The sequence below is a fragment of the Lontra canadensis genome, unplaced genomic scaffold (genome assembly GCF_010015895.1).
Source record: "Lontra canadensis isolate GAN:19392208 unplaced genomic scaffold, GSC_riverotter_1.0 scaffold36, whole genome shotgun sequence".
Taxonomy (NCBI): Eukaryota; Metazoa; Chordata; class Mammalia; order Carnivora; family Mustelidae; genus Lontra; species Lontra canadensis.
In genome coordinates this window covers 2,573,628-2,588,564 of record NW_022631030.1, presented here as the reverse complement: position 1 = coordinate 2,588,564, position 14,937 = coordinate 2,573,628, and the positions used below count along the sequence as shown (strand labels likewise).

At 46.8% G+C, this 14,937-nt stretch overlaps 1 protein-coding gene across 5 annotated transcripts in view; it reads right to left on the bottom strand.

Annotated features, from left to right (window-relative positions):
* The window catches only part of LOC116874157 (centrosomal protein of 164 kDa-like), a 59,477-nt gene that overhangs the window by 44,241 nt on the left and 299 nt on the right, over positions 1 to 14,937 (bottom strand). For all 5 annotated transcript variants that reach the window (XM_032868586.1, XM_032868588.1, XM_032868587.1 and 2 more), the window contains exons 2-3: positions 9,712 to 9,814; positions 5,285 to 5,396 (exon numbers count right to left, since the gene is read on the bottom strand). In XM_032868586.1, the coding sequence (XP_032724477.1) occupies positions 5,285 to 5,396; positions 9,712 to 9,793 (194 nt within the window). In that variant the 5' untranslated portion in view covers positions 9,794 to 9,814. The remainder of the gene's footprint in view (positions 1 to 5,284; positions 5,397 to 9,711; positions 9,815 to 14,937) is intronic.

Genomic DNA, 14,937 nt, shown 5'->3' with positions numbered 1-14,937 from the left:
GAGAATGGAAGAAAATAACAGAAACAGTAGTAGAAGATTAATACACAGAAAAATCCGAGTTTCACCTTCTCCAAAATAAAAAGATAAGCGACCCAGCACATAAAACTGGCAAAGGGTATAAAGAAGCAAACGGCCAACAGACGGCCAGTTCCACTCAATGAACAATTTAAGAAATGCAAATTCAAATGATCAGGTATAATTTCCTGCCCTTGGAGTGACAATTTTTTTTGTACTGATCATTTCTGGGGGGTTGACAATGTTATAATCGATAGTATTTTTAAATGAACCACATGTACTATTATTGGAGGGATTGTTAAACTGTAATGGAAAGTAATTTAGCATTAATTAATGATATTTAAATTCAGCATATCTTTAAACACATCAATTCAAAATCTAGAAATCTAAAATCAAATCACATCTAAAATCAAATTCTAGAAATTTCTTCTCAAGATACACATACAAAATCTCAGGCAACGTGCTTAACCAAACTGAAGGAAACATCTGACCTCTCCTCACCTGGGGCCAAATTCTTAGAGGCCAGAAAAAGAAAGAACACATGAAGCCTGATTAGTATGAGAAGTAACAGGTCAATAGTCTGGTGTCTGACCTAGACAGAGACCTTTCAAACCTGGGTTTTAATGCCAACTGCCAGACACAAGAGATGACCTTAAGCTTTCAGGAATCTGGAAACCAGGAATGAGACCCTTGCATATGGCTGGGCCCTTAAGGTTTCTTGCTCCCTGAGTAGAAAAACATAGTGGAGCAAGGAAACATGTCACCCAATCCAGGTCTAGGCAGGCAAAATCAAATTTCATTAAAAATTAAAACCCCAAGACACATGTAGACATAGAGTCCAAATTTGGTAAGGAAATCCCAAATCAGAAAATTAATGTAAAAATTCAGTCCTAAACCCACTGAAAAATCCTCGGCATAAGCTATCGTAAAGCCACTCAACAACCTAGGAATAAAACACAGAAGATACTCTATAGAAGATGGAGTCCACGGGTGCCTGGGTGGTTCAGTGGGTTAAAGCCTCTGCCTTTGGCTCAGGTCATGATCGGGCTCTCTGCTCGGTGGAGAGCCTGCTTCCCCCTCTCTCTCTGCCTGCCTCTCTGCCTACTTGTGATCTCTGTTAAATAAATAAACTCTTAAAAAAAAAAAAAAAGAAGATGGAGTCCAAAAGTCCCAATACTTAATTAACAAACCCCATGGGGGAGATAGTTCATGGTGAAAGGGAATCAGAGCCAGCGAAGACAAGCATTAGCACACAAGGACACTTGGCATGGTAGAATCATCAAAAGAAGACTAAAACTAACTACAACTAAAATTACTGTAGAGATAAAAAGAGTAGAAGCCATAATGAAAGAACAGAACTCTAAAAAAAAAAAAAAAAAGACATTGAAAAAACATAACAGAACTTGTAAGAATTGGTAAAATCATTAAATTAGGGGAGGAAAGGGGGATGAAGAGACAGGACTCCTCAAAGAAAGAAAGCACCCAAATCCTGAACTTGGGAAATAGAAATAAATACACACCTGATACACTGCAGTGAAATTATAGAACACCAAAGATGAAAATAAAATTATAAAAATAACCAGAGGGGGGAAAGATTTACTACCCACTAAGGAACAACAAATGAGACCAAGAAAATATGTCTTATTAAGGAAAACCGTAAGTCAGAAGATAATGGTACATAATATTGGCCAAGGCTGTTCAAATTCAAGAGACAATTCTGTACTCAAACTGTTATTCAGAGTGAGACCAAACAAAAGTGCCCAGGGACACAGGAAGACATAAACACACCTAGATGCTTGATAGAAAGGATATTTATAGAACCCTATATTGAAAAATGAGAGACTACATTCTTATTGAAAACACCTAGAACATTTACACAAATAGAACCACTTACTGAGCCAGAAAAGGTCTTGACTCATAACAAAAAAATGAATAAATAAAATTGGAAGTCAGTAATAAAAAAAAAATACCCAAACTCTATCTACCTCATCCCCTTCAAATTATTATTTTAGAATAAAGATACTTAACAAAATTTTAGAAAATCAAATCCAATAATATATGATCACGACCAGGTGGACTTTATCCCAGGAATGTAAGGTCAGTTTAATATTTGAAAATCAATCAATATCATTGACCATATTAAGACTAAAACAGAAAAAAAAAAAAAAAAAACAACCCACGATCGTATCAATAGATACAGAAAAAGCATTTGGTAAAAACCTATATGCTTTTTGATTTAGACTCTGAGCAAGCCAGGAATACAGGGAACTTCTTCACCTTGACAAAGGGCATTTACAAAAACTACAGCTAACATCATACTCAATGCCTTAAGATCAGGAACAAAGCAAAAATATCCATTGTCACCACTTCTATTATTGGCAGCTCTAGTCAGTACAGTAAGGAAAGAAATAAAAATAAAAGGCATCCAGATTGGAAAGGAAGAAGTAAAAATGTCTTTTGCATGAAGACTGTGATCACATATATAGGAAATCCTATGTAATCTACAAAACTATTAGAAATGACATATATGGGGCACCTGGGTGGCTCAGTCAGTTGAGTGTCAGACTCTTGATTTCGGCTCAGGTCATGATCTTGGGGTCATGAGAATGGGCCCCCCACCCCATCCCCTGCTTTGGGCTCCATGCTCAGAGGGGAGTCTGCTCTCTCCCTCTCCCTCCCTCCTACTCCCCCAGCTCACTGTGTGCCCAAGGGCACACACACTTCTCTCTCAAATAAATAAATAAATAAATAAATCTATTAAAAAAAAGAACTGACACATGAGTTTACAAGGTTGCCAGCTACAAGATCAATATACAAAAGCTAATTTTATTTCTATATAAAAACAATAGGAAATTGAAATTTTAATATATACCATTTACAGAAACATCAAAAATACACACTACTTAGGAATAAATGTAACAAAATATGGGCAAGACATGTGCTCTAAAAACCAGGAAACATTTCTTAAAGAACCATCTAAATAAACAGAGACGGGCCCTCCTCAGGGGTTGAAAGACTCCATGAAAATTAGAGGTCAATTCTCCCTAAATTGATTTATAGATTCGGTGCAATGCCAATCAAAATCTTAATAGGATTTTCTTTTTCTTGTAGAAAATGACAAGCTGATTCTAAAATTCATATGGAAATGCAGAGGACCTACAATAATTACAACTTGGAAAACGGTGAACAAAAGCTGGAGGATTTACCCTAAATGACCTCAAGACTTATAATAAAGCTACAGTAATCAAGATAGTACATACAGTATCGGTGTTAAGGTAGACAAACAGATCAATGGAAGAGAGCAGAGAAGCCAGAAGTAGACCCATACATAGGGTTAATTTCCAAAAATAAATCAAAGCACCCTTCAGTACAAGAGTGGTTAAATAAATCAGGATTTTTAAAAATTAGGGCACATCTCTACATGTAAAAGTGTGTAGCTGATAAAAGGCTAAGGTGGGCCACACGTTGACAAGAGAATAGCAACAATGTATATTGCACACACTTAGTGTAACAAACAAAACCATGTGCGTCCTGCCGAGTCTGTTTTCAAGGCCAGGAAGGAAGTCACCAATTAACGGTAGTTACTCTTGGAATTGACAGGATAGAAGATGGCACGCACAGATAAATTTTAATGACTTACAGTGTTTTAAAAATTAGAGTTCATGCTCCCTTCTAGGCTGAGGGAGCGCCGGCCACCGCGAGCAGGACCGTGAAGGCAGCGGGCACAAAGCCCAGCACACGGGCGCCCGGCTGACCCATGACCGACGACGGTGTCTTCCCTTCCGCCCTCCGCTTTCCTTTTCACAAACAAGGCTGCCATTTATTTATTAGGTATGTGTGCATTAAGGTATTACTATACTGATTATACTTCTCATGTGGTTTTTCATTCAAAAATGGATCCAAAAGCAAAACAGCACATGTACCAACAAACATAAAAACAAAAACAGAGAAGATAGAGATTAATGGATGAGGCAAATGTCCGGCCCTGGGCCGATGAGTCAGGTAAGCGACCGACTCTTGGTCACGATCAAGGTCATGATCTCCTGGGATCAAGCTCCCGCATCAGGCTCTGCCCTGGGCGTGGAATCTGCTTGAAGATTCTCTCCCTCTACCCCTCCCCCCATATGTACTCTCTAAAATAAACAAACAAATCTGTGAAAAAAACAGATAAGGCAAATGTGGGTATCAGGGTGGAAACTGGCAACAAAACAGAAACCACTTCCTACGAACTTATCCTACAAACCCAACATGCGTCCTCAGCACCTGGAATACCGTGTACACCACGGACGGACTTCTTATGAGAAAGATGAAACTGGAGGAGATCCGAGGAGATGCAGCTAAAAAGATCAAGAGAACGCGGAGCCTGCCACCTAAGGAGAAGCTAAAAGGATTACGTATGATTCTTCAGCAGGGATGGGTAAGGCCACAGAGGCAGTCTTTTGAAGCTTGGAGAACACATTGAATGGATGCGTAAGAGCAGATTAATTACACCGTGCCCACAAAACCGTGCCACACTGGCAGAACGGAGAACCCCAGAAGACACCTAGGCACTAGCTGGGGACAAGCATAGGCAAGTGGCACACTCCAAGAGGAAGTAAACTTAGCACACACTTGCAGAGGCAAGCCGGTACGCACTGTACCGGTGACAGGAAAAACAGAGGAGGCAGCCAGAAGAGAGAACAGGTGTCACCGTCCCCCGAGAGTGGGGCAGGATGCAGTTCTCAAGCGGCGACAGGCTGGCAACAGCTTCCAAGACCCTGTTAGCCTCCTCACCATCAACCTGGTTCCCCGACACAAGCTGAGTGGGTCCGCTCACCACCATTCAGAGAGCTCAGAGCCAAACTGAAAATAGGAATGATTCCACAACTCAAAGTCAGAGACAGGTTGCCAAGACAGACAGAATCCCCACCAGGCTGTGGAGCCCCACCACAGCCCTCCTTAGCACCGGATCCACCGTGGACATGCTGACCGGGTCTCAGTATTGTCACTCTCCATGGCAGTCTGCAAAGAATAGCAATGACACCTCCCCAGCGTGTGGGAAACAGACGCTGCCCTTGTGAGACCTGACCCAAGGCAGCCGCTCCTGGGACCCTGGACCAAGCAGGTCAGGCCCAAGGCATCAAGTGGTGCAGTAGAGGGAGAGCCCACTGCCATTCCCAGCTCTGTGCAGGACAGGCTTCTAAAGGTGGCAAATGCAAGCTGACCTCCAGGGCCAGCTCCCTCTGCCTGGGAGAGGCCAAGCCGGCGGGCCACATGCGTGCTGACTTACCAGGGCTTCCACTCCACAGGCAGCGGGGCCACAATGCCCTCCCTCGCCAGCCACATCAGTTCCGGCTCTTTGACGGGGTCGATACCAATCTCTCTGGCGAACTCAAGAATTTCTGCAAGAAGAGGCAGGAGAATGAGAAAGGAAGGAAGCTGGGGATGTGGAAAGGAGAAAAAAAATCATAGCTGTGCAATAGTGTACCTTGTGCAATAATAAGAAATAATAAGAAATATACCTGTTGGCTCCCGGTTCCCGTTACTATTTGACTTTGGACCCAAGTTCCTGACCAGAGCTCCGAAAGCCCCAGGAACTTCCAAAGCATCTTTTCTACCAATGAGGTGACTCTGGGCAGGCTCCTGGATGAGGGACGGTCACCAGAGAGACCAAGCCATGTTTAGAAGCTTGGGCCTTGGGGCACCTGGCTGGCTCAGTTGGTAAACCATGCAACTCTTGATCTCGGGGTGGTGAGTTCGAGCCCCATGCTGGTGTAGAGATTATTTAAATAAAAAATCTGGAAGCGGGGGGCCACCTGGGCGGCTCAGTCGGTTAAGCATCTGCCTTGGGCTCAGGTCATGATCCACGGGATCCCGGGCTCGAGCCCCATGTCAGCCCTGATAAGCAGGGAACCGACTTCTCCCTTCGCGCCTCTCCCAGGCTCCTGTGCACACACGCCCTCTCTCTCTAAAACAAACAAACAAATAAATAAAATCTTTAAAAAAAAAAAAAAGAAGAAGAAGAAGAAGCAGCTTGGAACTTTCGGCCTCACCCCCATTCCCCGGAGAGGGGCTCGAAAAGAAGTTAATGATCGATCATGACTTGGTGAAGAAGCTTCCATGAAGATCCCTAAACTACGGGGCTCAGAGAGCTGTGGTGGTTAGCGAGCACTACCACGTGCCGGGGGAACCTGCGTCCCAGGTCTACAGAGACAGACGCTCCTGCACTGGGGCCCTCTCGGACCTCACGCATTGGATCTCCGCATCTGGCTATTCATCTGTTTCCTTTATGATACCCTTTCTTATACAATGAACTGGAAAATGTATGTTTTAAGTGTTTCCCTGAGTTCTGTGGCCTGTTTTAGCAAATTATCAAACCCAAGGAGGGGGACATGGGACTCTGGTGTCTCGCTTGTTGGTCAGAAGTACCAGGGACAGCCTGGGACTTGCTACGGCAAGTCTGAAGTAAGGGCAGTCTTGTGGGACTGAGCACTTAGCCTGTGGGATCAGATGCTCTCTCCAGGGACACAGTGTCAGGGCTGAACTGAATTGTAGGACATACAGCTGGTGTTAGGAAACCCCCACACCTCTAGTGCCAGCATTTTGACGGTGAGAGTAAAGGAAAAGCAGAGTTTCTTCCTAGACAACTTTTTTTTTCTACTTCACCTTTACTCTCTAAATTTTCCTAAGTGAGCAAGTGTTATGTCTCTAACTATAAACAATAAACTTACATAATTTCATCTTTAAGATTTTATTTATTTATTTGACAGAGATCACAAGCAGGCAGAGAGGCAGGCAGAGAGAGAGGGGGAAGCAGACTCCCCGCTGAGCAGAGAGCCCGATGCGGGGCTCGATCCCAGGACCCTGAGGTCGTGACCTGAGCCGAAGGCAGAGGCTTAACCCACTGAGCCGCCCAGGCGCCCCTAATTTCATCTTCTTAAATGATAAATGGTCCACCTGAACCAAGGCATGCTACTGCCATACTCCAGGAATGTCACCTGAAGCCAAGGATGACAAAGGCAAAACGGTAAGACCAAGACCATCAGTGCGGCAGGGACCTGGGGAAGAAGCCGCACCAGCCACAGCCAGAGCCATCCTGAATGAGGTCAGCCTTACTGAGACACAAGCTCTCCCAAGATTTCCAAAATCTTGCTGCAAAAGTGCTCGTCACTCAGTCAACTAGCATGAACGCAACTAGAGAAGACTAAGCACCCGGAGGACCTTACCAACCCACGAACGGAGTCTAAACCACGGGGCAGGAGTCTGAATGGAGATCTGCACTGTGTGCCCAGGAGCAGAGACAGAGCAGTGACTTCCGCTCGGGGTCCGGGGACGTCTGAGCTGGGAAAGGGGGATGATACTTGAGCAGCTTTGTTCTCCACTTGACCCTCTCACCCATGATGGCAGTTGTTTCTTTTCCAATTTTGCTATATATTATAGACTCTGAGACTTGTGTTATACTCTTGTGGGAAGCATTTAGAAAGCTCTTTCACCAGAGATCTGGAGGAACCAGGGAGATATATATATACATATACATACTAAGAGCTAGCTCACACCAATAGGGAAAAAGACAGATGAGCTAACCACTGGAATGTCACCAGAGCCCCCAGGAATAATGAAATAAACACATCGATGCTTCAACTGCTAAGAGCCCAGGCTAGAAAAGCATCACCAGTTTGGGTCATCTCAGGGGGAATGGGGAGGATGACACACCTGGGGACCAGGGAAGAAAAAGCACTTTTTCAAAGGACCAGCTAGAATTTGGCTAGCCAGGGACAAACTTATTCACAGAGCTCACAGTTTTTGAGTGCTTCCTGTGTGCTGTGAATAAGAGAAACAGTGTCTGTCCTTATGGAGAAGAAAGCACCAGTAAAGAAGTGAACAGACAACTGCACAAAGAATTACAGCTTCTAATAAAGGAAATGAAGGAAGTAAATGAGGAATGAGAGAGAGAATGTCAAGGTGGAGGGGGCACTCCTTTGGAAAGGGCCAAGGGAAACCTCTCAGAATGGAACAGAAATGAAACCTAGAGGAGACAAGGTTGCTGGCCATGCAGAGCACTGAGGAAAGAGCACTCAGGTGCAAAAGGCCTGTGGCAAGTGGTAGTTTGGCCCCTCTGGGGACTGTCAGAAAGGTCATGTGACTGGCAGAGTGGGAAAGAGAGAACGGCACTGGCACTGGGTGAGCCCAGCCAGGTGGCAGACTGGGTCATGCAGAGTCCCACACACCCCACTAAGGTTGCTCTACTAAACAGAATAGATTATTACTAAAAGCAGAGCCCTGCTATGATCTGCTTTACACTGTAAGAACACTCTGGTGCAAGGGGGAGCATAAACAGGAAGACGGTGCTTTTCGTGAGGATACCTGGCTGTGGGTCCCAGCTGCACTGCTCAGCAGACCTGTGCCTTGATGGAAGTTGGTTTACTTTCCTGTGCCCCATTTCCTCATCTGTAAAATGGGAATGGTAACAGTACCTAACTCATGGAGCTGCTGTGAGGGTTGAAAAGAAGTAGATGTGGGGCACCTGTTTGACTCCATTGGAAGAGCATGCAACTCCTGATCTCAGAGTTATGAGTTCAAGCCCCACATGGGGTACAGAGATCACTTAAGTTAAAAAAAAAAAAAATAGTAAAGGAGATACATGTAAAATTCTTAGCACAGAAACCAATACAGAGGAGCACTCAGTAAATTCTGTTATTTCTGCTGTTTCAAAACAAGGGGCGCCTGGGAGGCTCAGTCGTTAAGCATCTGCCTTCGACTCAGGTCATGATCCCAGAGTCCTGGGATGGAGCCCTGCACGGGGCTCCCTGCTCAGCGGGAAGCCTGCTTCTCCCTCTCCCACTCCCCCTGCTTGTGTTCCCTCTCTCACTGTGTCTATCTCTGTCAAATAAATACATATGATCTTTTAAAAAAAAAAAAAAAAAAGGCTTTAGTTTTCATCTTATGAAATTGGGTTACCTCCTGGCTTTAGGACACACTATATTTCACGATATCCCCTACTATATTGTTTTTTCTTAAGATGGACTCCTTTTTTAAAAATATTCATTCATTCATTCATTCATTCATTTTAAGGTTTTATTTTTAAGTAATCTCTACACCCAACGTAGGGCTCAAACTCACAACCCTGAAATTGGGTCACATGCTCTATGGACTGTGTCAGCCAGGCGCCCCTATATTTTCATTTTAAAATTAATCATTGGTCAGGGGCACCTGGATGGCTCAGTCAGTCAAACATCTGCCTCAGACTCAGGTCACGATCCCAGGGTCCTGGGATTGAGCCCCACATCGGGCTCCTTGTTCAGTGGGGAGTCTGCTTCTCCCTCTTCCCCTTGCTCATTCTCTCTCTCTCTAATAAATAAATAAAAGTAAATTAAATTAATCACTGATCCAACCCAGTCAGCAAACCTTTTGTGTAAAGAGCTAGACAGTAAGTATTTTAGGCTTTGTGCATGACAGGGCTCCTGTCACAACCCCTCAACACTGCCCGTGTGCCATGAAAAGCAGCCATAGACAATACATAAGAAAAAGCATGGCTATTTTCCAATAAAACTTTATTTACAAGAAGGCAACAGGCCAGGTCAGGTCCACGGACTATAGTTTTCCCTGATTTAAGCGAATACACGGAGTGGCCCCGCGCACACTGCATGCTTCGTATTGGAAGGACAGAGCTCAATCCGAGATCATCCCTGCCCTCGAACTGCACCCCCGGCCTCTTACCTTGCTCACTGGGGATGTACGTCTCATCATAATCTTCCTCTAGAACCAGCTGGTCTCCTATGCGGATGGGTCTTCCGGCCATGACTGGTTTGGGCTCGAACACCTGCGGTCCCAAACACCTGCGCCCAAAGAGAAAATCAGTGACCCGGCTTAAAAGGGGAAAAACCGGAGCTGGGTCATGCAGCACCTGGGTCAGACCAGACCATGCACACCAGCTTAGCCGGGGATTTTCCAACTCCAGGGACAGTGAAGTGTGGGACAAACAGCTCAAAACCCAGGCCTTCTAGGCTTTGCACCTGGGAAAGTTCCCTGAGACACACCTCCCAAAGGCTTGCTGAACACAGAGTGAGTCACAAAGGATCTGGAAACCCAGCCTTCTCTGAGAGTTTGACTTCATATGCCGCCCGCCCCCAACACAGGAGAAATAATTCACAGTATAGGACCCCCAGCTAGAAAACCCTAGTGAAACACCAGAGGAACTAGCAGCACCCCTCACTCCCATATACCAACGTACCCCAGGGCAGTCCCACAGTCTCAGCACACATCCCTATTTGTCTTCAACCATGTCCTCAGGGAGCTGACGATCTAGTGGCAGTAGCAAACCCAACCTTAATGTTAGAAGGCAGAAGGAGAGTAAAACCATACAGCTCTGGAAATACTCGGAGAGAAAGAACATTCCCGCTGAAGGGAGGATCGCAGGCTTTGTCAAGGGGCTGGGGATGAAGGGCGGTCAAGAGTGGCGTGAGTGGAGAGAAGTGTTCTAGGCAAGGGGACATCGTGTGCAGACAAGCGGTTCTGGAGTGCTGGACCCCAGCGGGCATGGCAGGGGCTGGGGCAGAAAGCCAGGTCACGGAGGAGAGCCGTGTAGACCATGCAGAAGAGCCTCGCCTTTCCCCTGTGGCAAAGGGAGCTGCTGAGGGCTTTGGTGAAAGAAAGTGACACAGACTGGCCTTTTTCTAGGTTGAGAACGTTGGCAGGAGTGGCACGGCAGGACCGGAGGAATGAGACTGGTGGAAAACCACTGAGGAGGCCTTAAACGAGGGCAGAAGCAGAGAGAAGGCAGAAGGGGCAGAGGCTGTGATGGCAGGCTTCATAGGACCAGGAAGGAGGACAGTTGGGGGAAAGGAGTCTGACTTGAAACCAAGGTCTGTAGCTCCAGGGATGGACCAGTGTCAAATTGTTCAACTGACGAGCTGTCCCCGTTCTAGAATCGCTCCTCCCTTCCAATCCCTCCTCCTGTAACTACTGAGGACCCCGGGTCACAACTCTCCCCTCAGGCAGCTCCCACACCGAAGCTCCCCAGGATGCAGAGACAAGTCACCCTGGACAGGGGTTACCGCGTATGGCACTGCTGGGAGGGCTGTCACCACCCTGGGGTGACTGACACGAGCCTAGAGCAGCCTCTTCAGAAGCTGTCACTGCTCCACCCGGAGCAGCAAGCACAACACAGCCCTCTTCTAGCAGGGGAAGTGAGCAGAAAGATCCTGTCATCCAAAAGAAGGTCAGGAGTGCTCACGGCCTTATCTGGTAGCTCAGAATCTGTCCCAGGGCCCCCAGAGAGGGACCCGTGATGAACAGCACAGGACAGAGGAGGGACTGTTGCTGTGGCCCTCTCCATACCCTGAGAGTTGACAGCTGGCCAAGGAACGTATCCTGCCTCAGGACTCACAAGAGATGGCTCCCTCTGTCAGCACACCGGAGCCAAGGGAATCAGACTCTGCGCCCTCTCACTCCCACCGCGACACCTCCAAGCAGTAACCTCGTGCCTCAGGAAGACAGGCTAATGGAAGAAGCATTCTCCTCTGCGGTGCATCAACCCAAGTGGGGATCTGCTTCCTACCCGAAGATCCCACAACACCCTGCCGAAGTAATGATCCCTCCACACACAGCAGAGGTAAGTAGGGTCACGGACTCTGGAAAAGCAGAGCAGGAACCAGATGTAGCTAAAGGAGCCAGGGGAATCTTGAGTTCTCTGAGTTAGGAAAAAGAGGGAAAGGATCGCTGGGGACATCAGGCTAGCCATCATTTGATCCAACAGGGCAGTGATCTTTTTTTTTTTTTTTTTTTAAGATTTTATTTATTTGACAGTGAGCAAGATCACAAGTAGGCAGAGAGGCAGGTGGGGGAGGGGGAGAAGCAGGCTCCCTGCCGAGCAGAAAGCCCCATGCGGGGCTTGAGCCCAAGACCCCGAGATCATGACCCAAGCCAAAGGCAGCCGCTTAACTCACTGAGCCACCCAGGCGCCCCACGGCAGTGATCTTTTACAAGGCACTTTATCAACCACCTCAGAGCAACTGAGAAATCTCACATGTGGGAGATGTCACATATCCCTAGACACATCCCATCTCAGGAAAGCAGGCGGCAGGTAAAATCTTGTTGCCGCAGAATGCCTGATTAGCTCTATTGAAAAGGTCAGGAAGAACCCGGAAAATCTAAATTCACGGATCACTCCAATATCAAACAAATTTTTCCATCAGAAAAAAAATCAAGATGTGGGTGGGCTATATTCTCCCTCCTCTCTTTGCTCTGCCTGGCTTAAGAAAGGATGTGGGTAAGGGCAGGACCAAAAGAACAGGAACTGTAGGAATGAGGAAGGTGGTAGGAAGAGAAACCCTATGCCTTTAATGACTACTAGACATCATTTATTCATTTGAGAAATATTTATTGAACACCTACTAAGTTCACTTCTTGCTGGCACTAGAGATGTGATGAGGAGTAAAAACACCCGCAAGCTAACAGAGCATACTTACACACACATACGCATCATCAGAGTTCCCTGGGTATGGATTGCTTCCACTCTGCTGGAACAATTAGAGAAAGTGCAGCCGAGAAAAGCAGGCTTACTGAAGAAGGCACTGGGGAGAAGGCGGGAGACGTGAGAAGGGATTATGTAGTGGTAACTGAGTGCAGGTCTGGGAACGTTCTTGGCTCTGAACCCCAGCTCTGCCATTTACCAGCAGAGCATGCTGCCTCAATTTTCTCATCTGTAAAATGGAGATAACAGGGTCTATCCCAAAGGGCCGTGAGAATCAAATTATTCAATACATGGGTGGGGGCAGGGAGGAGGGGTAACGCCTGGGTGGCTCAATCAGTTAGGCCTCTGACTCTTGATTTCTGCTCAGGTCATGATCTCAGGGTCATGAGATCGAGCCCCACGTCTGGCTCCACGCTCAGCACGGAGTCTGCTTGAGATTCTCTGTTTCCCTCTGCCCCTCCTTCTGCTCACGCTCACTCTTGCGTGAATGCTCTCTCTAAAAAAATAAATCTTTAGTGCTTGCTTCGGCAGCACATATACTAAAAAAACAAATCTTTAAAAAAATTAAATAAAAATAAATTATTCACTACACCTAAGATACTTAAAACATAGTAAGATCTCAATAAATGAGTTGTTGTTATTACTATTACATATCTGAAAGGCCTATTCTACCTTGTTCCAGAGGACAGATCGAGTACCAGGGAATGTAAGTGAAGGCCTTTCTGACATTCAATGACCACTTATTGAACACCAACCATGGGCTGGCACTGTGCTAACTGTTAAGGCTACAAGCCTGATTACATGAGGTCCTGAACTCCAGCTGAGCCTAGCTGAGAAGCCAAACACATAAAGATGTGGTTGTAGAATGTGTGAGGCATGTTAAATAGCAGGAGGTACAAAGAGAAACCAAGGTAAGGACAACTAACTTTATTCTGGAAGATCAGGGAAAGCATCAGAGTAGAGGACCAATGAGAGGACTCTTCAAGAATCAGCAGGAGCTCACCAGGATATGGGAAGAGAAGGCAGAAGAAACAGCATGCACAAAGGCACAGAGACAGGAAGAACACAGTGGGCGCAGAGAATTCATTTTGACAACAGAAGTTTATATTCACTGAATAATTCCTATGTTCCAAGAACGGTCCTAATACTATATATACATCATCTCACCCCATTCTCTCCAAGGGGTAGAAAATATTTTTCCCATTTTTCAAATAAGGAAAGTGAGACTCGGCAAGGTTAAAGAAAAAAAGAACAACTTCCCAAGGCTTCACAGACAGCAAAGGGCACAGCCTAACAGACATGCCACCCCCATGTCTCTCTGACCCCAAAGCCTGAGCTCTTCACCACTCCGACACGGCCAGCACGCAAGGGACAATGAATGGGTGGAGTGGCGGGAGAGAGATCTACAGTTGGAAGGCCCAGAGCACACTATAAAGGGCTTGGAAGGATTTAGGTTGAATCCTGTATGTGAGGAGGAGCCAGCACAGGATTTCACAAAAGAAACAGGCATGATGAGATCTGCAGTATATAGCAAGATATTCTGACAGCTGTCTAAGAACTAATTTCAGGAGGGCAAGAACAGAAGCAGAGCGACCACTTAGGAAGCTTTCCTGAAAGCACAGGCAAGAAATTAGTAACTAAGCCAGTGGCTGTGAGAATTGAAAGGAAGGACCAGATGCGTAGGGTATTAGGCTGCAGAATCACAGGACCTGAAGTCTGCAGCAAGTGAGGGATGGGGAGGAGGGAAATCAGGGCACTTAGACTAGCGTGGGATTATCTGTTCACTTCTATGCCTTGCCCAATAGCCCCACCTAGCCTACTCCCTAGAATATAGGAAATGCCCAGCAAATGTTTGCCGCGTATATCCTAAGACTGAATTCCAGGCGCAGTCCTTCACCGACACAGGAACTACTGGAGGCGGCGCAGACCTGGGGGTCCAGGATGGCGGGGGAGGGACGCAGCTGGAGATGATCGGTAAGCAGGTCTGAGCTCAGGAAACAGGCGTGGCTGGGGCTCACGGTAGTTAAACAGACGGCCACCGAACTGCGGGCGAAATCACCCAGACCCAGACGCGGCCTGTGGTGAGCAGAAAGGACAGGCCTGCAAAGACGGCTGAGTTAGGAGGCCCGGGAGCGAGGAGTCGTGGAAGCCAAATGAGGGCTGCGATTCCAGGTGGAGGAGATAGATTTTTTTCATCCGTGCAAGGAAAGGAAGGGGAAAACAAACCTCCAAAACTTCCCGACTTCCCCAGCTGGCCCAAAGACGGCAGAAGGTCGGGCTAGCCCTGGATTCGGGCACGGGGAAAGCCTCCCCACGAAAGTATTCGAGCGCGGTTCGGAAGCCGGGCCTCACTCTCCACGGACGGGACAAGTAAACGGGCGCCCCAGCAAGCTCACACGCCGTCACTCGCGCTCCCGCTCGCCGCTCGCTCCCCGCCGGCACCCCAGCCCAGCCCAGCGCCCCTTCCAACA